Source organism: Bombus affinis, unplaced genomic scaffold (assembly GCF_024516045.1).
Source record: "Bombus affinis isolate iyBomAffi1 unplaced genomic scaffold, iyBomAffi1.2 ctg00000064.1, whole genome shotgun sequence".
Taxonomy (NCBI): Eukaryota; Metazoa; Arthropoda; class Insecta; order Hymenoptera; family Apidae; genus Bombus; species Bombus affinis.
The window spans coordinates 2,103,870-2,127,952 of NW_026108821.1; the positions used below are offsets into that span (position 1 = coordinate 2,103,870).

At 38.6% G+C, this 24,083-nt stretch overlaps 1 protein-coding gene and 1 pseudogene across 1 annotated transcript; both read left to right on the plus strand.

Annotated features, from left to right (window-relative positions):
- Nucleotides 1-21,033: 21,033 nt before the first annotated feature.
- Nucleotides 21,034-21,712, plus strand: LOC126926943 (cytochrome c oxidase subunit 2-like; the record flags this gene model as incomplete). The annotated part of the gene is given in 1 exon segment (XM_050743257.1): nucleotides 21,034-21,712. A coding segment is annotated over 1 exon segment (654 nt), but the record flags the coding sequence as incomplete, so codon positions are not given.
- A 139-nt stretch (nucleotides 21,713-21,851) lies between these two features.
- On the plus strand, nucleotides 21,852-23,292 carry LOC126926930 (ATP synthase subunit a-like; annotated as a pseudogene).
- The last annotated feature ends 791 nt before the right edge of the window (nucleotides 23,293-24,083 follow it).

Here is a 24,083-nt window from a genome sequence, read left to right on the forward strand (position 1 = left end):
CGGCCGCCCGGTCGTCTCTACTACCGTGAACATATTTTCCAATGTACCCATAACACGCTCTACCTGTCCACTGGCTCTACTAGCACCGATCGCTATCAAGTGAACTTTAATTCGTTTGCTTTCGCAGAATTCTCGAAATTCTTTTACCCTTAAAACATCTTCCCCCGAACTGCTATTATCCGGCAGGGACTCCCGAATAAAAATATAGCGGATTTAAGCGCTTTAATGGTGTTAAGGGAATCTATCTTACGAGTATGATGCAGGTATACGAATTTAGTGAAGACGTCGATCAAAACAATGACGTACTCCTTTGAATTGCTTTTACCACTCAACTTTCCTGTTATGTCCATGTGGACCGTATGCCAGGGTATGCTGGTCTTAAGTATAGGATGCAGTTCGGCTTGTATCCTACCTAAACTAGCTTTCGAAACATGACAAGCATGACAGTTCTCAATGAATCGGCGAACGTACTTCGCCATCCCTTCGAACCAGTAATACTCGTATAGTTTCTCCAGCGTTTTCTCCCAACCTAAGTGCATAATTGGCTGGTGCACATGGTTAATAACAGACTATCTAAAACATCTTGGGACTATAGGTACACAGAGAATCCTGCCTTTTCTTTGTATCCTACGGTGCAGAGTACCGAACCGTAATTCGTATGTATTCGCGATGTCTTCCGCGAGTCCATCGTTTTGCAATCCCTTGACGATTTCCAAGGTTTGAGAATCACAACGTTGTCCCGCTAAAAGCCAATCTTCCGAAATTTCGGCCAGTCAACTATTTTCTCTTTGATTTTGTCGAATTTAATAGGGTCAACGCCTGTGGGGTTTCGCGACAAGAAATTTGTGAGCCGTCCGTTTACTTTCCCGATACATAATGTCAGAAATAAAAGTCTGCAAGTAAGCCCATCACCTATGGTCCCTGTCATTTAAATGTACTTTATTACTCGATGCTTTCAACGAGTTGCAATCCGTGACGACAAGAAATTCCCGTCCCTATAGATAGTGACAGAAATGTTTTACGGCGTTTACGATAGCTAATGTATTGTGTTCATAGGAGTGATATCTGGATTCCGCGGGGCTGGTTCTTTTACTGTAACACTCTATTACCTTGTTCTTACCTTCGGCTTGATGCGTCAAAATCACCCCGTAACTCTCCGAGCTAGCGTCAGTATGTAGTTCTATCGGGTAATTGGGGTTGAATATCGTTAGCACCGGCGCGTCGGTCAGGGCGGAAACTACCTGTTGTCTTATTTTCTCGTGTCTATCTGTCCAAGTTATATTTCTGTTATCTGAGATGAGCGCATACAGGGATTTCATCGTCTGTGAGAATTTAGGGATGAATTTTCGGAAGTACGGAGCTAACCCTATGAACTGCCTGAGTTGTGTAACGGTCGTTGGCACAGGTGAAGAACTTAAGGTGTGTATTTTACCCGGGTTAGGACGAACTTCTCCGTTATGAATTACATATCGCAAATGGAGCACCGATGTCTTTAGAAAAGAACGTTTCGCAAAATTAAAAGAGAATCCGGCTTTTACGAGGGTATCTAATACGGTGTTCAATCTTTCCAAAGCTCGATCTATCGAGTTGGCAATAATTAGGACGTCATTGAAATAAATAACAACATACGAATGAGCGAGGTCATCTAAGGCCTTGCGAATGACCCTCCGAAAGACGGACGGTGCAATTTTTCAGTCCAAACGGCATCGTTATCTACTCATATTGTCTGTCGGGGTAACGAACGCTGTAAACTCCGTTGGATTAGGATAAATAGAAATTTGGTGAAACCCGCTGGCCATATCCAGGCTAATAAAATATCTCGCCTCTTGCAATCTCGCGACTTGATCCGCAATAAGGAGTAAAGGGTACCGATCCGCGACGATACTTTGATTTAGATCTCGGGGATCCACTCGTAATCTATCTGAGCCGTTTTTTTTTTTCTCACGAGTTACTGCTCGCTAATGGCGAATTACTAGGCCTTATAATTTTGCTTTAATTAGAACGCTTGTTTTCTCACGTACCGCTCTTCGCTCCTCCTCGCTAAGTCTATAAGGACTTCCTCCTACGGTGGTGTTAGGATCAATTAATCGTATTTCTAACCGGCCTGCATTTACGCGAATACGTAGGAAACCCGTAACGAATGAATCTTTGAATTTGTCGAGAAGAGAAATTGATCGACTTTTATTATTACCATGTACATCAGCGTCAACTTCATTAACGACGATCTCGTTTGCAGTGGTTTCATTACAGACACCAATCATTTTTGTTTTACACATAACGAGGCTATTTTGTGTAATGTTACGTCAAAAACCAGACTTAGAGTTCCGCAACTAATCGCGACATCATATTTCAAATAACTATCAGCAAGGACATGAGAAACTATCTTCGATGTAAAAATCATTAATGCACACAATGAACAAATGGGAGGCGTATGTTTAATACAGGTATTCCCTACTCCTCGCATTACTAATATGCCAGTCATTCCTTTGCCAGAAAATCTCGAGGCCGCGGACTCTTCAATCAGTGAACGCTCGGCTCCCGAATCGGAGTAAAATGGAAACGACTCACCCAGATGACTTGATCTATCCGTTGGTGCTTCCAGTACGTAGAAGTCGACTCGCCACTCGTTATTGAAATTATAGTTTCCTTCCATAATCAGGTTGGCAGCTGCGCCCCATGCAGCGGAGTCGGAGCACGCGATTTTAAGGGTTAAAACGTGGTAGCGATAATTGTTAGGTTTCACACTCGATTTGCACTAGCGACTGAATTGCGCACGACTTGCGACTTGCGCACGATGATCGTAAGTTCTAGCACTGTTATAATCGGCACTGATCCCACTTCTGATGTCGGGTCGGCGTTAACATTTGAGTTAGGGTTGAGGGCGTGAAACGAATCCCTATTGGCGCTAGACGTGATCATTATGCAATAAAGGAGATATTTACTAGTGCAAATATGACTATGATGGAATTGGACAAGTAATCGGATAATTAGGTACTCGAGAAGCTAATGACAATGATCCTAGGCTCACTAACGAATCCGCGGTCAAGGGGATGACGGACTCTACTTTTCCTCAGCGTCTAAGTTGTACTCAATATTAATGCACGAGGCAATCACTACGTATCTGAGAGTTACTTGAATCGTCTTTGAGATCGTACCGGAGAGAGGTTCTCCATCACGGTAACGCTGTCGAGGAAAACTATGATGGGTGTGCCCAAGGGCACGAAATCATCGGATTCGTGGAGAAAAGCCTTCATTCGGAAAGTGAGGGAAATTGGCGTTACTGTTAATTGGTCAATTTCCATGTTGGTGGTTAGGGAAGGGTGCTAGCCGCCCTTAAGAGAAAGTTCGAGAAGAGGAAGCGTCGTTGGTGAGAAAAATAGATTTCTCCTATTTTCTCGTAGTTGGGACGAGGACTGTTTGTCGGTTTGAAGGACTTTAGTTAAACAGATCTTAAGATTTATAGCAGGTCCTCGGGCTAGCTGAACATGTACTGTGGAGACGCGTCGACATCTGGTAATCATCTTACTCAAAGAATAGAGTCTGCGTGTGGCGAGCCACGGGACAGAAATCGTTGAAATGCTTACCGTCGTGCCCCGTCCTAAGTATTTCTTTTAAGGAGAGCTATAGGGTTACTTCATGCCTTTGTTAGACAAAACGTTCATCCCTTGACCGCGACTACGTTCGGCGACTGGTTGTCGCCTCGAGCCCGAGCTCACTATCATAAATCTCAAATAAGTACAGTCGAATCGAATGACAACAGTTTCTTAATTCGGCTATGGTGAAATCTAAATTACAATACTAGGGGTCTTCCCAAAGTTCCGAAGGGAAGGTTCCAGTATTCTTTCATCTCCGACACGGCCATTCTGACTATCACACGTCCTCGTGTGTAACTAAAATATTGAGTTTCCTAACATTAGACTCGATACAATTGACATTATTCACAATTTAACTAGATGTTCGAATAAGGCAAGGGTCCAGTGTTGCAACAAATCCTGTTCGGGGGTTTGGCAGCAAAGAAATAAAAGATAATGAAAATTAGTAGCGTTATAGTTAGTATTCAAGGTGATAGTTGCATCCTGCAGGTCATTAGTCGGATCGTAACGGCATGATGGACCATTTTCGATTTCGCACTCCAAAGGATCTCGGTCTTCTAGATCGTGTGAGCACATAGAGCCTTGTTCCACGGTTTCACCGAGTTTTACCATATTGTTGCCCCGAGATGCATACGAACCACACCGCATGTTCTCACTGAGCCTTATCATACTGTCGCCCCGAGATGCATGCGAACCACACCGCATGTTCTCACTGAGCCTTATCATACTGTCACCCCGAGATGCATGCGAATCACATCGCATGTTCTCACTGAGCCTTATCATACTGTCGCCCCGAGATGCATGCGAACCACACCGCATGTTCTCACTGAGCCTTATCATACTGTCGCCCCGAGATGCATGCGAATCACATCGCATGTTCTCACTGAGCCTCATCATACTGTCGCCCCGAGATGCATACGAGTCACATCGCATGTTCTCACTGAGCCTCATCACACTGTCGCCCCGAGATGCATGCGAATCACATCGCATGTTCTCACTGAGCCTCATCATACTGTCGCCCCGAGATGCATACGAGTCACATCGCATGTTCTCACTGAGCCTCATCACACTGTCGCCCCGAGATGCATGCGAGTCACATCGCATGTTCTCACTGAGCCTCATCACACTGTCGCCCCGAGATGCATGCGAGTCACATCGCATGTTCTCACTGAGCCTCATCACATTATTTCCCCGAAACACGTGCGAACTCGCTCTGCCGGGTGTTACTGGCATAGTGCTACTGATCTTCCGAGGTCGAAGTGCTCATATCGTCATGGTCACTGTTATTGCCTTCACTACAGACATCCAACTCAGCAGGGACGCGACCATCTGGCATTTTCCTCAACCTGTCGTGACTGTACTTGTACGGTCGCTTACCATCTAATGTCCTTAAGATATACCTGTCCCCTTCCAAGACTTCTGCTATTACAAGTGGACCTCTAAATTTTGGATCTAGTTTGGTTTGATTCCTTTCCTCATTCTTGCGTAATACGAAATCACCGAGATTAAACCTAACCGCTTAAGCTTTAGCTTTGTCAAATCCATCCTCATCATACCTAGCACTAGTTTCCATCCACTTTATTGCCTGTCGTCTTATATTGGAGATATCGATACTTTTGATGTTATCGGGTAACAACAGATCGTGAAGTCTTGCCGTTCTACCTATTAGTAGTTCTAATGAGCTCGAGTTTGTCACGCGGTTGGTGGTGCAATTCAAAGCCAACTGTATTTCCCCAATCGCGTCTTGCCACGGCCGCCCGGTCGTCTCTACTACCGTGAACATATTTTCCAATGTACCCATAACACGCTCTACCTGTCCACTGGCTCTACTAGCACCGATCGCTATCAAGTGAACTTTAATTCGTTTGCTTTCGCAGAATTCTCGAAATTCTTTTACCCTTAAAACATCTTCCCCCGAACTGCTATTATCCGGCAGGGACTCCCGAATAAAAATATAGCGGATTTAAGCGCTTTAATGGTGTTAAGGGAATCTATCTTACGAGTATGATGCAGGTATACGAATTTAGTGAAGACGTCGATCAAAACAATGACGTACTCCTTTGAATTGCTTTTACCACTCAACTTTCCTGTTATGTCCATGTGGACCGTATGCCAGGGTATGCTGGTCTTAGGTATAGGATGCAGTTCGGCTTGTATCCTACCTAAACTAGCTTTCGAAACATGACAAGCATGACAGTTCTCAATGAATCGGCGAACGTACTTCGCCATCCCTTCGAACCAGTAATACTCGTATAGTTTCTCCAGCGTTTTCTCCCAACCTAAGTGCATAATTGGCTGGTGCACATGGTTAATAACAGACTATCTAAAACATCTTGGGACTATAGGTACACAGAGAATCCTGCCTTTTCTTTGTATCCTACGGTGCAGAGTACCGAACCGTAATTCGTATGTATTCGCGATGTCTTCCGCGAGTCCATCGTTTTGCAATCCCTTGACGATTTCCAAGGTTTGAGAATCACAACGTTGTCCCGCTAAAAGCCAATCTTCCGAAATTTCGGCCAGTCAACTATTTTCTCTTTGATTTTGTCGAATTTAATAGGGTCAACGCCTGTGGGGTTTCGCGACAAGAAATTTGTGAGCCGTCCGTTTACTTTCCCGATACATAATGTCAGAAATAAAAGTCTGCAAGTAAGCCCATCACCTATGGTCCCTGTCATTTAAATGTACTTTATTACTCGATGCTTTCAACGAGTTGCAATCCGTGACGACAAGAAATTCCCGTCCCTATAGATAGTGACAGAAATGTTTTACGGCGTTTACGATAGCTAATGTATTGTGTTCATAGGAGTGATATCTGGATTCCGCGGGGCTGGTTCTTTTACTGTAACACTCTATTACCTTGTTCTTACCTTCGGCTTGATGCGTCAAAATCACCCCGTAACTCTCCGAGCTAGCGTCAGTATGTAGTTCTATCGGGTAATTGGGGTTGAATATCGTTAGCACCGGCGCGTCGGTCAGGGCGGAAACTACCTGTTGTCTTATTTTCTCGTGTCTATCTGTCCAAGTTATATTTCTGTTATCTGAGATGAGCGCATACAGGGATTTCATCGTCTGTGAGAATTTAGGGATGAATTTTCGGAAGTACGGAGCTAACCCTATGAACTGCCTGAGTTGTGTAACGGTCGTTGGCACAGGTGAAGAACTTAAGGTGTGTATTTTACCCGGGTTAGGACGAACTTCTCCGTTATGAATTACATATCGCAAATGGAGCACCGATGTCTTTAGAAAAGAACGTTTCGCAAAATTAAAAGAGAATCCGGCTTTTACGAGGGTATCTAATACGGTGTTCAATCTTTCCAAAGCTCGATCTATCGAGTTGGCAATAATTAGGACGTCATTGAAATAAATAACAACATACGAATGAGCGAGGTCATCTAAGGCCTTGCGAATGACCCTCCGAAAGACGGACGGTGCAATTTTTCAGTCCAAACGGCATCGTTATCTACTCATATTGTCTGTCGGGGTAACGAACGCTGTAAACTCCGTTGGATTAGGATAAATAGAAATTTGGTGAAACCCGCTGGCCATATCCAGGCTAATAAAATATCTCGCCTCTTGCAATCTCGCGACTTGATCCGCAATAAGGAGTAAAGGGTACCGATCCGCGACGATACTTTGATTTAGATCTCGGGGATCCACTCGTAATCTATCTGAGCCGTTTTTTTTTTCTCACGAGTTACTGCTCGCTAATGGCGAATTACTAGGCCTTATAATTTTGCTTTAATTAGAACGCTTGTTTTCTCACGTACCGCTCTTCGCTCCTCCTCGCTAAGTCTATAAGGACTTCCTCCTACGGTGGTGTTAGGATCAATTAATCGTATTTCTAACCGGCCTGCATTTACGCGAATACGTAGGAAACCCGTAACGAATGAATCTTTGAATTTGTCGAGAAGAGAAATTGATCGACTTTTATTATTACCATGTACATCAGCGTCAACTTCATTAACGACGATCTCGTTTGCAGTGGTTTCATTACAGACACCAATCATTTTTGTTTTACACATAACGAGGCTATTTTGTGTAATGTTACGTCAAAAACCAGACTTAGAGTTCCGCAACTAATCGCGACATCATATTTCAAATAACTATCAGCAAGGACATGAGAAACTATCTTCGATGTAAAAATCATTAATGCACACAATGAACAAATGGGAGGCGTATGTTTAATACAGGTATTCCCTACTCCTCGCATTACTAATATGCCAGTCATTCCTTTGCCAGAAAATCTCGAGGCCGCGGACTCTTCAATCAGTGAACGCTCGGCTCCCGAATCGGAGTAAAATGGAAACGACTCACCCAGATGACTTGATCTATCCGTTGGTGCTTCCAGTACGTAGAAGTCGACTCGCCACTCGTTATTGAAATTATAGTTTCCTTCCATAATCAGGTTGGCAGCTGCGCCCCATGCAGCGGAGTCGGAGCACGCGATTTTAAGGGTTAAAACGTGGTAGCGATAATTGTTAGGTTTCACACTCGATTTGCACTAGCGACTGAATTGCGCACGACTTGCGACTTGCGCACGATGATCGTAAGTTCTAGCACTGTTATAATCGGCACTGATCCCACTTCTGATGTCGGGTCGGCGTTAACATTTGAGTTAGGGTTGAGGGCGTGAAACGAATCCCTATTGGCGCTAGACGTGATCATTATGCAATAAAGGAGATATTTACTAGTGCAAATATGACTATGATGGAATTGGACAAGTAATCGGATAATTAGGTACTCGAGAAGCTAATGACAATGATCCTAGGCTCACTAACGAATCCGCGGTCAAGGGGATGACGGACTCTACTTTTCCTCAGCGTCTAAGTTGTACTCAATATTAATGCACGAGGCAATCACTACGTATCTGAGAGTTACTTGAATCGTCTTTGAGATCGTACCGGAGAGAGGTTCTCCATCACGGTAACGCTGTCGAGGAAAACTATGATGGGTGTGCCCAAGGGCACGAAATCATCGGATTCGTGGAGAAAAGCCTTCATTCGGAAAGTGAGGGAAATTGGCGTTACTGTTAATTGGTCAATTTCCATGTTGGTGGTTAGGGAAGGGTGCTAGCCGCCCTTAAGAGAAAGTTCGAGAAGAGGAAGCGTCGTTGGTGAGAAAAATAGATTTCTCCTATTTTCTCGTAGTTGGGACGAGGACTGTTTGTCGGTTTGAAGGACTTTAGTTAAACAGATCTTAAGATTTATAGCAGGTCCTCGGGCTAGCTGAACATGTACTGTGGAGACGCGTCGACATCTGGTAATCATCTTACTCAAAGAATAGAGTCTGCGTGTGGCGAGCCACGGGACAGAAATCGTTGAAATGCTTACCGTCGTGCCCCGTCCTAAGTATTTCTTTTAAGGAGAGCTATAGGGTTACTTCATGCCTTTGTTAGACAAAACGTTCATCCCTTGACCGCGACTACGTTCGGCGACTGGTTGTCGCCTCGAGCCCGAGCTCACTATCATAAATCTCAAATAAGTACAGTCGAATCGAATGACAACAGTTTCTTAATTCGGCTATGGTGAAATCTAAATTACAATACTAGGGGTCTTCCCAAAGTTCCGAAGGGAAGGTTCCAGTATTCTTTCATCTCCGACACGGCCATTCTGACTATCACACGTCCTCGTGTGTAACTAAAATATTGAGTTTCCTAACATTAGACTCGATACAATTGACATTATTCACAATTTAACTAGATGTTCGAATAAGGCAAGGGTCCAGTGTTGCAACAAATCCTGTTCGGGGGTTTGGCAGCAAAGAAATAAAAGATAATGAAAATTAGTAGCGTTATAGTTAGTATTCAAGGTGATAGTTGCATCCTGCAGGTCATTAGTCGGATCGTAACGGCATGATGGACCATTTTCGATTTCGCACTCCAAAGGATCTCGGTCTTCTAGATCGTGTGAGCACATAGAGCCTTGTTCCACGGTTTCACCGAGTTTTACCATATTGTTGCCCCGAGATGCATACGAACCACACCGCATGTTCTCACTGAGCCTTATCATACTGTCGCCCCGAGATGCATGCGAACCACACCGCATGTTCTCACTGAGCCTTATCATACTGTCACCCCGAGATGCATGCGAATCACATCGCATGTTCTCACTGAGCCTTATCATACTGTCGCCCCGAGATGCATGCGAACCACACCGCATGTTCTCACTGAGCCTTATCATACTGTCGCCCCGAGATGCATGCGAATCACATCGCATGTTCTCACTGAGCCTCATCATACTGTCGCCCCGAGATGCATACGAGTCACATCGCATGTTCTCACTGAGCCTCATCACACTGTCGCCCCGAGATGCATGCGAATCACATCGCATGTTCTCACTGAGCCTCATCATACTGTCGCCCCGAGATGCATACGAGTCACATCGCATGTTCTCACTGAGCCTCATCACACTGTCGCCCCGAGATGCATGCGAGTCACATCGCATGTTCTCACTGAGCCTCATCACACTGTCGCCCCGAGATGCATGCGAGTCACATCGCATGTTCTCACTGAGCCTCATCACATTATTTCCCCGAAACACGTGCGAACTCGCTCTGCCGGGTGTTACTGGCATAGTGCTACTGATCTTCCGAGGTCGAAGTGCTCATATCGTCATGGTCACTGTTATTGCCTTCACTACAGACATCCAACTCAGCAGGGACGCGACCATCTGGCATTTTCCTCAACCTGTCGTGACTGTACTTGTACGGTCGCTTACCATCTAATGTCCTTAAGATATACCTGTCCCCTTCCAAGACTTCTGCTATTACAAGTGGACCTCTAAATTTTGGATCTAGTTTGGTTTGATTCCTTTCCTCATTCTTGCGTAATACGAAATCACCGAGATTAAACCTAACCGCTTAAGCTTTAGCTTTGTCAAATCCATCCTCATCATACCTAGCACTAGTTTCCATCCACTTTATTGCCTGTCGTCTTATATTGGAGATATCGATACTTTTGATGTTATCGGGTAACAACAGATCGTGAAGTCTTGCCGTTCTACCTATTAGTAGTTCTAATGAGCTCGAGTTTGTCACGCGGTTGGTGGTGCAATTCAAAGCCAACTGTATTTCCCCAATCGCGTCTTGCCACGGCCGCCCGGTCGTCTCTACTACCGTGAACATATTTTCCAATGTACCCATAACACGCTCTACCTGTCCACTGGCTCTACTAGCACCGATCGCTATCAAGTGAACTTTAATTCGTTTGCTTTCGCAGAATTCTCGAAATTCTTTTACCCTTAAAACATCTTCCCCCGAACTGCTATTATCCGGCAGGGACTCCCGAATAAAAATATAGCGGATTTAAGCGCTTTAATGGTGTTAAGGGAATCTATCTTACGAGTATGATGCAGGTATACGAATTTAGTGAAGACGTCGATCAAAACAATGACGTACTCCTTTGAATTGCTTTTACCACTCAACTTTCCTGTTATGTCCATGTGGACCGTATGCCAGGGTATGCTGGTCTTAGGTATAGGATGCAGTTCGGCTTGTATCCTACCTAAACTAGCTTTCGAAACATGACAAGCATGACAGTTCTCAATGAATCGGCGAACGTACTTCGCCATCCCTTCGAACCAGTAATACTCGTATAGTTTCTCCAGCGTTTTCTCCCAACCTAAGTGCATAATTGGCTGGTGCACATGGTTAATAACAGACTATCTAAAACATCTTGGGACTATAGGTACACAGAGAATCCTGCCTTTTCTTTGTATCCTACGGTGCAGAGTACCGAACCGTAATTCGTATGTATTCGCGATGTCTTCCGCGAGTCCATCGTTTTGCAATCCCTTGACGATTTCCAAGGTTTGAGAATCACAACGTTGTCCCGCTAAAAGCCAATCTTCCGAAATTTCGGCCAGTCAACTATTTTCTCTTTGATTTTGTCGAATTTAATAGGGTCAACGCCTGTGGGGTTTCGCGACAAGAAATTTGTGAGCCGTCCGTTTACTTTCCCGATACATAATGTCAGAAATAAAAGTCTGCAAGTAAGCCCATCACCTATGGTCCCTGTCATTTAAATGTACTTTATTACTCGATGCTTTCAACGAGTTGCAATCCGTGACGACAAGAAATTCCCGTCCCTATAGATAGTGACAGAAATGTTTTACGGCGTTTACGATAGCTAATGTATTGTGTTCATAGGAGTGATATCTGGATTCCGCGGGGCTGGTTCTTTTACTGTAACACTCTATTACCTTGTTCTTACCTTCGGCTTGATGCGTCAAAATCACCCCGTAACTCTCCGAGCTAGCGTCAGTATGTAGTTCTATCGGGTAATTGGGGTTGAATATCGTTAGCACCGGCGCGTCGGTCAGGGCGGAAACTACCTGTTGTCTTATTTTCTCGTGTCTATCTGTCCAAGTTATATTTCTGTTATCTGAGATGAGCGCATACAGGGATTTCATCGTCTGTGAGAATTTAGGGATGAATTTTCGGAAGTACGGAGCTAACCCTATGAACTGCCTGAGTTGTGTAACGGTCGTTGGCACAGGTGAAGAACTTAAGGTGTGTATTTTACCCGGGTTAGGACGAACTTCTCCGTTATGAATTACATATCGCAAATGGAGCACCGATGTCTTTAGAAAAGAACGTTTCGCAAAATTAAAAGAGAATCCGGCTTTTACGAGGGTATCTAATACGGTGTTCAATCTTTCCAAAGCTCGATCTATCGAGTTGGCAATAATTAGGACGTCATTGAAATAAATAACAACATACGAATGAGCGAGGTCACCTAAGGCCTTGCGAATGACCCTCCGAAAGACGGACGGTGCAATTTTTCAGTCCAAACGGCATCGTTATCTACTCATATTGTCTGTCGGGGTAACGAACGCTGTATACTCAGCTGAATTAGGATAAATAGGAATTTGGTGAAACCCGCTGACCATGTCCAGGCTAATAAAGTATCTCGCCTCTTGCAATCTCGCGACTTGATCCGCAATAAGGAGTAAAGGGTACCGATCCGCGACCATATTTTGACTTAGCTCTCGGGAACCTGCTCATAATCTATCTGAGCCGTTTTTCTTCTTCACGAGTTACGTAGGGCTCGCAAATGGCGAATTACTAGGCCTTATGATCTTTGCATTAATTTAAACGCTCGTTTTCTCACGTACCGCTCTTCGCTTCTCCTCGGTAAGTCTATAAGAACTTCCTCGTACGGTGGTGTTAGGATCAATTAATCGTATTTCTAACCGGCCTGTATTTGCGCGAATACGTAGGAAACCCGTAACGAATGAATCTTTGAATTTGACGAGAAGAGAAATTGATCGACTTTTATTATTACCATGTACATCAATGTCAACTTCATTAACGACGATCTCGTTTGCAGTGGTTTCATTACAGACATTAATTATTTTTGTTTTACACATAGCGAGGCTATTTTGTGTAATGTTACGTCAAAACCCAGACTTAGAGTTCCGCAACTAATCGCGATATCATATTTTAAATAACTATCAGGAAGGGCATGAGAAATTATCTTCGATGTAAAAATCATTAATTCACACGATGAACAAATGGGTGGCATTTGTTTAATACAGGTATTCCCTGCCCCTCGCATTACTAATATGTCAGTCATTCCTTTGTCAGAAAATCTCGAGGCCGTGGACTCTTTAATTAGTGAACGCTCTGCTCCCGAATCGGAGTAAAATGGAAACGATTCACCCAGATGACTTGATCTATCCGTTGATGCTTCCAGTACGCACGAGTCGACTCGCCACTCGTTATTGAAATTATAGTTTCCTTCCATAATCAGGTTGGCAGCTGCGCCCCATGCAGCGGAGTCGGAGCACGCGATTTTAAGGGTTAAAACGTGGTAGCGAAAAATTGTTAGGTTTCACACTCGATTTTTGCACTAGCGACTGAATTACTTGCGCACGATGGTCTTAAGTGCTAGCACTGTTATAGTCGGCACTGATCCCACTTCAGATGTCGGGTTGGCGTTAAGATTAGAGTTAGGGTTAAGGACGTGAAACGAATCCCTATTGGCGCTAGACGTGATCATTATGCAATAGAGGTGATATTTACTAGTGCAAATATGACTATGATGGAATTGGACAAGTAATCGCGGTAATTAGATACTCTAGAAGCTAATGAAAATGATCCTAGGCTCAATAACGAATCAGCGGTCAACGGGATGACGTACTCTACTTTTCTTTAGCGTCTATGTTGTACTCAATGTTAATGCATGGGAGCAATCACTACGTATCAGAGGGTTACTTGAATCGTCGTCGAGATTGTACGGGAGAGTGGATCTCCATCACGGTAACGCTGTCGAGGAAATCTATGATGGGTGTGCCTAAGGGCACGAAACCATCGGATTCGTGGAGAAAATTCTTCGTTCGGAAAGTGAGGGAAATTGGCGTTACTGTTATTTGGTCAATTTCCATGTTGGTGGTTAGGGAAGGGTGCTAGCCGCCCTTAAGAGCTTCGAGAAGAGGTAGCGTCGTTCGTGAGAAAAATAGATTTCTCCTATTTTCTCGTAGTTGGAACGAGGACTGTTTGTCGGTTTGAAGGACTTTAGTTAAACAAATCTTAAGATTCATAGAAGGTCCTCGGGCTAGCTGAACATATACTGTCGAGACGTGTCGACATCTGGTAATCATCTTACTCAAAGAATAGAGTCTGCGTGTGGCGAGCCACGGGACTGAAATCGTTGAAATGCTTACCGTCGTGCCCCGTCCCAAGTATTTCTTTTAAGGAGAGCTATAGCGTTACTTCATGCCTTTGTTAGACAAAACGTTTATCCCTTGACCGCGACTACGTTCGGCGACTGGTTGTCGCCTCGAGCCCGAGCTCACTATCATAAATCTCAAATAAGTACAGTCGGATCGAATGACAACAGTTTCATAATACGGCTATGGTGAAATCTAAATTACAGTACTAGGAGTCTTCCCAAAATTCCGAAGGGAAGGTTCCGGTGTTCTTTCATCTCCGACATATATATGCATGATCTGCCTGGGACCAGTGTGGATATAGCGCAAACTGGCTGGTAAGCGATGTAGTTGGCAAGAAATGTGGAGTACCAGGCACATCGAATTGTCGACATATCAGCAATAGCAACGGAGAAACGTAGAGTTGAATTCTTGAGTCTGAATCTGCGAAACTACAATTACACTGCATATAACAGGAACCAGAGTCGACGTAGAGCAAAGCGCATAAGTACTGAATTTGGCTGTAATTGTGGAGTATAGCGCTCATCGCATTTGCGACATTCGTATCCAATAGCAGCGCTGATACGTTGGTTTGAACATTTAGGCATGAATATACAAAACAGCAATTACGCTGAATCTGTCAGTGACCAGAGAAGACGTCAGACAGAAGAGAAGATAGAATCGGAAGATGTGCTCTGTGCTCACCAGAAAATCAGGAGCATAACGCTCACCGAATTGTCGTCATATCTGCCACAGAAACGGAGATACGTTGCTCTCGATATTCAAGCATGAATATGCTAAATTGCAATTATGGTGTATTTGACAGGGACAAGAGCGCACATAACTCTAACCTACTGATGTGCGCTGTATGTGACATCAGATGATAAATATAACGCGCACCGAATTGTCTGTAAGTGTGCCATAGAACCAGAGATTCGTTGGTTCGAATATTTAATACTGATTATGCAAAACTGCAAATACGCAGGGTTCGGCTGGGTCCCGATTTTACATGCGTCAAACGGAAAAACGTGCACTGTGTATGCCAGCAAATTTGGAGTATAACGAGCCTCTAATTGTAGCCATGTATGCCATAGAATCGGAGATACGTCGGTTTGAATACTTAATCCTGAATATACGTAACTGCAACTACGCTGGATCTGGCTGGGTCCAGAATTTACATAGCGTAAACCGTATGATGTGCACTGTACTTGGCATCAGATGCGGAATATAACGCGCATAGCATGGCCTATGTTTCTGCAAAACAAACGGAGATACCTTGATACGAATATGTAAGCATTAATATCCAAAACTGCAATTACGCTGGATTTCTCCGAGTCCAGTCTTGACAGTGTGCAAACGGGCTTATGTGTGCTGTATTTGGCAGCAAATGTGCAGTATTACGTACATCCTATTGTCGACGTACCTACAATGGATACGGAGATACTTTCACTTGAATAACTAGGCTTGAATATGCAAAACTACAAATACGCTGGATTTGACTCGGTCCGGATTTAACACGGCTTAAACCAGATGAAGCGCTCTGCGTATGGCAGTCAATGTGGAATGTAACGCGCATCGTATTGTCGAGATATGTGCTATGGAATCGGAGTCACGTTGATTTGAATATTTAAGCCTGAACATACAAAATTGCATTTGGGCTGGATTTTGCAGGGACCAGAGTTGACACAGCGCAAGCGAGCTGATGGGCAATGTAACTACAGCAAATGCGGAGTACAAGGCGTATGGAATTGTCGACATATGTGCAAAAGTAGCGGCGAAACTTTGAATGCAATATTTAAGCATTAACAACAAAATCTACAATTACGCTGGATTTTACAGGGTTCAGAGTTGACACATAGCACAGACCGGCTGATTTGGCATCATATGTGGAGTATTCTGCGCATCTAATAGGCGACATGGAAACCAAGATACGTTCATTTGAATATGTAATATTTGAATATTTCGCCTGAAAATGCATAATTGCAAATACGCTGAGTTTGGCTGCGCCCATACGTTACATAACTCAAACCAGATAATATGCATTGTGTTTGGCAGCAAAAGTGGCGTATATCGCGCATCGAATTGTCGGCATATCTCCAATGCAAACGGCGATACGGTGATTTGAATAATTAATCATGAATATGTAAAGCAGCAATTTCGCTAGGTTTGACAGAGACCGGAGTTGACATGGTACAAACCAGCAGATGTGCGGTGCACATGACATCGGATGTGAAATGTAACGGGCATCGCTTTGTCGCCATATGTGCAATAGAAACGGAGATACATTCATTTGAATATGTTAACCTTAATTTGTAAAACTGCAATTACGCTTGATATGTCGAGGACCAGAGATGATATAATAGCACGAGCCAGCTGATGTGAGCTGTATTTGGCAGGCAATGAGGAGTATATCTCGCACCTAATTGACGGCAAATCTCCAATCGCAGCGGTGATACGTTTTATTTAATATTCAATAATGGGCCTGTTACGATACCGATAGTATTAGCGCGACTGAAACACTTTGCCGTCTCAGTAAAATCATTCTATTTCAAGCTTCACGCTACAGTTCTGAATCCGGACAAGACCGATTCAAGTTCTCGCAAGAGCAAGCAGTCAAATTAAGGTACTTACACGAGTTAGAGTCTAATACATTTTATTGGTCCAACATCGATGGGGCGATCTCGCATCGAAATTTTGGGAGGACCGCGTAACCTTCCAACGACGACCGCCGTACGAGCAGCGGATAATCTTATTTCGTGCCTTAGGTTGCCCTCACCACGTCCTCTACTTCTTGATTCTTGGTTGGTAGCTTTAGCGGCTGCAGGTCCGAGAAATTGCATCTTGACCCGCTTTCTCGTATGTCTCATGTGACGTCTCGCTTTCCGCCGTAGACACTTGTCGGATCTACATACGTTGAACCATTTGCGCGAGACAAGCGCGGCGTTCTGCAGGGCCGAGGGATCCAATTTTCGAAGTATCAAGTGCAAAACCTCCAGTGGTAGTTCGGAAATGATATCTACCTTATTTGGCACGAACAAACCAACGACGCGTAGAACAGATCTAAAGAAACTCCATGTTGCTTCTATTGTGGCGCGAGCACGACTGACGGTCTGACTGAGAATGAATTCTTATATATGTGCCGTTCGTCACGGTGCACTGCGAGTTCCGGCTCCGGTGAGAGTCCTGGACAGTCAGAATCGATCGCATGTGCATGTATCATCCTATAGATCGGGTTCACATTATTATTAGTGTTAGATGCGTGAAACGAATCTTCATTTGGATTAGTCGTTGTAGTTATGCAATAGAGCAGATATTCACTAGTGCGAATTTGATTTGAGGTGTATGGTAGCGATTTAGGTTTAAAGGCACAAGAGTATATTTAACTATGTAGCTTATTAAAATATACCCTACGTGTACACTAGTCGTATAATACACTTGTTGTCTTGATTCGTGATTACGAATAGATGGGCGCAAAGAAGGATCGACTTAGCTGCTACTCCTCGTGTCACTCGATAAAAAAGAATGCCTCGCTACCCCGCTCGCTATATTCATATGCGTTGGAGGTGACAAAAGGCGTTGGGATTTGAATTTTGAAGGTGTTCTCGAAAATTCGCAACTGACGCTGAACTCTCGACCTTGTTTACAAATGTTGAATTTTCGAGTAGTTGACTCGAGGGCATATGATCACGACAAAATCTACGGATTTTGATTAACCTTCGGTAACCGCCTAAGGTTGTCGGATCTATAATAAACTCATCTTTCAGTAAACACGATTTTTTGTGTAGCGGGTTCACTAGACCGAAACCGTTATGAATTTTACCTACGAGTGCCGCTACAGTACCCGCTTGCCAGTGTTAACGTTACTTCTTTTTATGTTTGTTTATGTATGTTAGCGCGGTGCCCATGCTAACCGCTTAATTCAAACCCGTTTGAGGAGGAGAACGAACTCTCCTGCCCGAACGCGTGGTATAATTGGTTCTTGCGTCTCCGTCGCTTTGTTGCGCTTGCTCGCTGCTTTGCGGTCGGAAGATTTTCCCAGGTAAAAATACGTCGTAGGTTTCTGCGCTCCTTTCCAGATGCTCAATATCTTCCGACACGATGAAGGCGGGTTTTATACGATCTACGGAGACTTTCACGCTTTTGTCCTTCATCCGTATGGTAATGGTTTTCATCCACGCTGTGTAACCTGATAGGGGCCATCGTATGGTGGTTGCAGTGGACCTCCGATTGCATCGTGGCGTACGAAAACGCACGGCGACGTTTCTAAATCGCGGAACATGAACGTTTTCTTTTCGCCGTGTCGTGAAGTCGGCAGAGGTCTAATATCGCTCATTCGCTCTCGCAGACAGTTTGCGAATTCCGCGTTGGCCGGTTGTTTTGCTGGTACAAAGAATTCTGCTGGCAATCGTATGTCCGTACCATAAATCATTTCGGCTGCCGTTGCGCTCAGGTCCTCCTTGATAGCGGTTCTAATGCCTAAAAGAACTATGGGAAGGCTTTCAACCCAGTTGCTCGAATTGTGGCATTTGATTGCGGCCTTAAGCTGCCTGTGAAAGCGCTCTACCATCCCGTTGGACGCGAGGTAGTAGGCTGTGGTACGCAAATGCTTAATGCCGAGCATCCGGCATAGTTCGTTGAAAAGACTGGATTCGAATTGGCGTCCTTGATTGGTTGTTATTTTTGCTGGGACGCCAAAACGCGCTATCCATGTGGAAAGAAGAGCCGAGGCAACGGTCGTCGCTTCCATATCTGGTATTGGAATCGCTTCTATTATTATTATTATTACTATTATTATTATCTATATAAACTATATTAAATATTTATTTGATTTATTATTATTATATATATATATATATATATATATATATATATATTAAAAATAAATACTAATTAGTATTAGAAAAATTTCAATTTTCATTAATAAATTTACAATTTATTTCTTTTTCAGACATAATACTAAATATTAAATTTAAAAAGATTTTAAGTTAATTTTAAACTATTAATCTTCAAAATTAAAAATATTAATAAATTAATAAATCTTAATAAAAAAATGATTAATATCAACTAACCATAAAAATATTGGAATAATATATTTTATTTTTGCTATATGATCAGGAATAATTGGTTCATCAATAAGTTTATTAGTTCGAATAGAATTAAGTCATCCAGGAATATGAATTAATAATGATCAAATTTATAATTCTTTAGTAACTAGACATGCATTTTTAATAATTTTTTTTATAGTTATACCATTTATAATTGGAGGATTTGGTAATTACTTAATTCCATTAATATTAGGATCACCAGATATAGCTTTTCCTCGAATAAATAATATTAGATTTTGACTATTACCCCCATCATTATTTATATTATTATTAAGAAATTTATTTACACCTAATGTAGGAACAGGATGAACTATTTATCCCCCTTTATCTTCTTATTTATTTCATTCTTCACCATCAATTGATATTGCAATCTTCTCATTGCATATATCAGGAATTTCTTCTATTATTGGATCATTAAATTTTATTGTAACTATTTTATTAATAAAAAATTTTTCATTAAATTATGATCAAATTAATTTATTCTCATGATCAGTATGTATTACTGTAATTTTATTAATTTTATCTCTACCAGTATTAGCTGGAGCAATTACAATATTACTTTTTGATCGAAATTTTAATACCTCATTTTTTGACCCTATAGGAGGAGGAGATCCAATTTTATATCAACACCTATTTTGATTTTTTGGTCACCCAGAAGTGTATATTTTAATTTTACCTGGATTTGGATTAATTTCACAAGTTATTATAAATGAAAGAGGTAAAAAAGAAACCTTTGGAAATTTAAGAATAATTTATGCTATATTAGGAATTGGATTTTTAGGATTTATTGTTTGAGCTCATCATATATTTACTGTTGGATTAGATGTTGATACACGTGCATATTTCACATCCGCTACAATAATTATTGCCGTACCTACAGGAATTAAAGTTTTCAGATGATTAGCTACATATCATGGTTCAAAAATAAATTTTAATATTACAATTATTTGATCTATTGGATTTATTTTAATATTTACAATTGGTGGATTAACTGGAGTAATGCTTTCTAATTCTTCAATTGATATTATTTTACATGATACATATTATGTAGTTGGTCATTTTCATTATGTTCTATCTATAGGAGCAGTCTTTGCTATTATTACTAGTATTATTCATTGATTCCCAATAATTACAGGTTTAATAATAAATCAAAAATGATTAAAAATTCAATTTGTTATAATATTTATTGGTGTTAATATAACATTTTTTCCTCAACATTTTCTTGGGCTAATATCTATACCTCGACGATATTCAGATTATCCAGATTCATATTATTGTTGAAATTTAATCTCTTCAATTGGAGCAATAATTTCAATAAATAGATTATTACTTTTAATTTTTATTATTTTTGAAAGATTAATTTCTAAACGATTAATTTTATTTAAATTTAATCAATCATCACTTGAATGATTAAATAATTATCCACCTTATGATCACTCATTATTAGAAATTCCATTAATTTCAAAAAATAAAATTAAAAATATTTTCAATAAATAATTTATTTAAATAATAATAATAATAATTTAATATTTACAATTAATATGGCAGATTAGTGCTTTGAACTTAAAATTCAACTATAAAGACAATTTTTTTCTTTTATTAATATTAATATTTTAATAAATCAATATATTTTGAACTGAATTTAAAATTCAAATAAATCTAATTAATTTATTAATAATTTCTACATGAAATATATTTTTATTTCAAGATTCAAATTCTTTTTACTCTGATAATCTTATTTCATTTCATAATTTAACTATAATAATAATAATAATAATTATTACTTTAACAATATTTTTTATTATAGATTTTTCATTAAATAATTTTTTAAATCTTAATCTTTTAAAAAATCATACTATTGAGATTATTTGAACTTTAACACCTATAATTATTTTAATAATTATCTGTTTTCCATCTTTAAAAATTTTATATTATATTGATGAAATTATAAATCCTTATTTTTCAATTAAATCAATTGGTCACCAATGATACTGATCCTATGAATACCCAGAATTTAATAATTATGAATTTGATTCATATATATTAAATTATGAATCTATAAATCAATTTCGGCTATTAGAAACAGATAATCGATTAATTATTCCATTTAAAATTTCAATACGAATAATTGTATCTTCAATAGATGTAATTCACTCATGAACTATTCCATCATTAGGAATTAAAGTTGACGCAATCCCTGGACGAATTAATCAATTAAATTTATTTTGTATTCGTCCTGGAATTTATTTTGGTCAATGTTCAGAAATTTGTGGAATAAATCATAGTTTTATACCAATTATATTAGAAAGAACTTCTTATGAATTATTTTTAAATTGAATTAAAAAAAAAATATTATGAAAAATTAGTTAATTTATAACATTAGACTGTCATTCTAAAATTAATAATTTAATTTATTATTTTTCTTCCATTAGATGTCTGAAATTAAGAATTGATCTTTTAAATCAATTATAGTAATTAAAATTTACTTCTAATGAATTCCACAAATAATACCTATTAATTGATTAATTATTTTTTTAATATGCATAATTTGTTTAATTTCAATTATAATTTTATTAAATTCTATAATATTAAATTTTAAAATTAAAAATTTAAAAAAAAAAATTATTTATAAAAAATGAAAATGATTATGATAAATTTATTTGAAACTTTTGATCCATCAATTAATAATTATTTTCAATTAAACTGAATTTTTATATTTATACCAATTATTATTTTTCCTAATATATATTGACTAATTCCATCACGAATTATAATAATTTTTAAATTATTTATTAAATATCTATTCAATGAATACAAAATAATTATATCAAATAAATATATTATAAATATTATTATATTTTTAAGAATTATAATCTATATTATATTACTAAATTTATTTAGATTAATTCCTTACATTTTTACATCAACTAGACATCTATTATTTAATTTATCAATATCTTTATCTTTATGAATAAGATTTATAATCTATTCAATTATTAATTTTCCTATTAAAACTTTAAGACATTTAGTTCCATTAAATTCACCAAAATTTTTAATAAATTTTATAGTAATTATTGAATTAATTAGATTAATAATTCGACCTTGAACCTTATCTATTCGATTATCGGCAAATTTAATTTCAGGTCATTTAATTTTAATTTTATTAAGAAATTTTATAATAAATTTTTTTCTATTATCCCCAATTTCATTAATTATTCAAAATATATTATTAACTTTAGAAATTTCTATAGCTTTAATTCAAGCTTATGTATTTTCAATTTTATTAACATTATATTTCTCAGAATCAAATTAAATGAAAAAAAATTTTCCATTTCATATAGTAACTATTAGTCCTTGACCTCTTATTTCATCCATAAATTTAATAAACTTAATATTAAGAACAATTTTATGAATTTATTCAAATAATTTAATATTAATAATTATAAACTTAATTATATTAATTTTAGTTTCTCTAATGTGATTTCGAGATATTATTCGAGAAAGAACATTTCAAGGAATACATTCATTATCAATTATTTCAATAATAAAATTTAGAATAATTATATTTATTATTTCTGAATTATTTTTTTTTATTTCATTTTTTTGAACTTTCTTTCATAATTCAATTTCTCCTTCAATCGAAATTAATTTTTCTTGACCTCCTTCTATAATTAAATTTTTTAATCCATTTGAAATTCCTTTATTAAATTCTATTATTTTAATTACATCAGGATTTACTGTTACATTAAGACATTATTACTTATTAAATAATAAATCAAAATCAAGTATTTTAAATTTAATATTTACAATTATTTTAGGATTTTATTTTAATTTTATACAAATATTTGAATATTATAATTCATTTTTTTGTATTAATGATAGAATCTTTGGATCAATTTTTTATTTATCAACAGGATTTCATGGAATTCATGTTCTTATTGGAACTTTAATGTTATTATATTCTTTTATTCGAATATGTAAAAACCACTTTTCATCAATCCATCATATTAATTTTGAATTCTCAATTTGATATTGACATTTTGTAGATGTAATTTGATTATTTATTTATATATTTTATTATATCTTAATAAATTAAATCTTCTTATATTTAATTTTTATTAATAAATTAAATAAATATATAGTATAATTATTACAATTAATTTCCAATTAAAAAATTTAAAATAACTTAATATATTTAATTAATATTATAATTTTTTATTTATTAAATTTAATTATTATTTTAATTATTTTATTCTTAAATAAATTTTTATCAATAATTAAAAAAATTAATTTTGAAAAAAATCTTCCATATGAATGTGGATTTAACCCTATTACAAAAATAAATTTACCATTCTCACTTCCATTTTATTTAATTTCATTAACATTTATAATTTTCGATATTGAAATTATTTTATTAATACCTTTAATTTCATTTATTAAAACCCTAAATTACTTATATATATTTATTATAATAACTTTTTTTTTCTTAATATTAATTTTTTCATTAATTATAGAATGATTTTGTAATTATTTAAATTGAATATATTAAATATATTTATATATATATATATATATATATATAAGGATTTTTTTAAAAATCTATATTTAAGTCGAAATTAAAAGTAATATTATTACTTCTTATATACATACATATATATATATATATATATATATATATATTAAATAATTTTAAATTAAAGCCAAAAAGAGGCATTTTATTGTTAATAAAATTA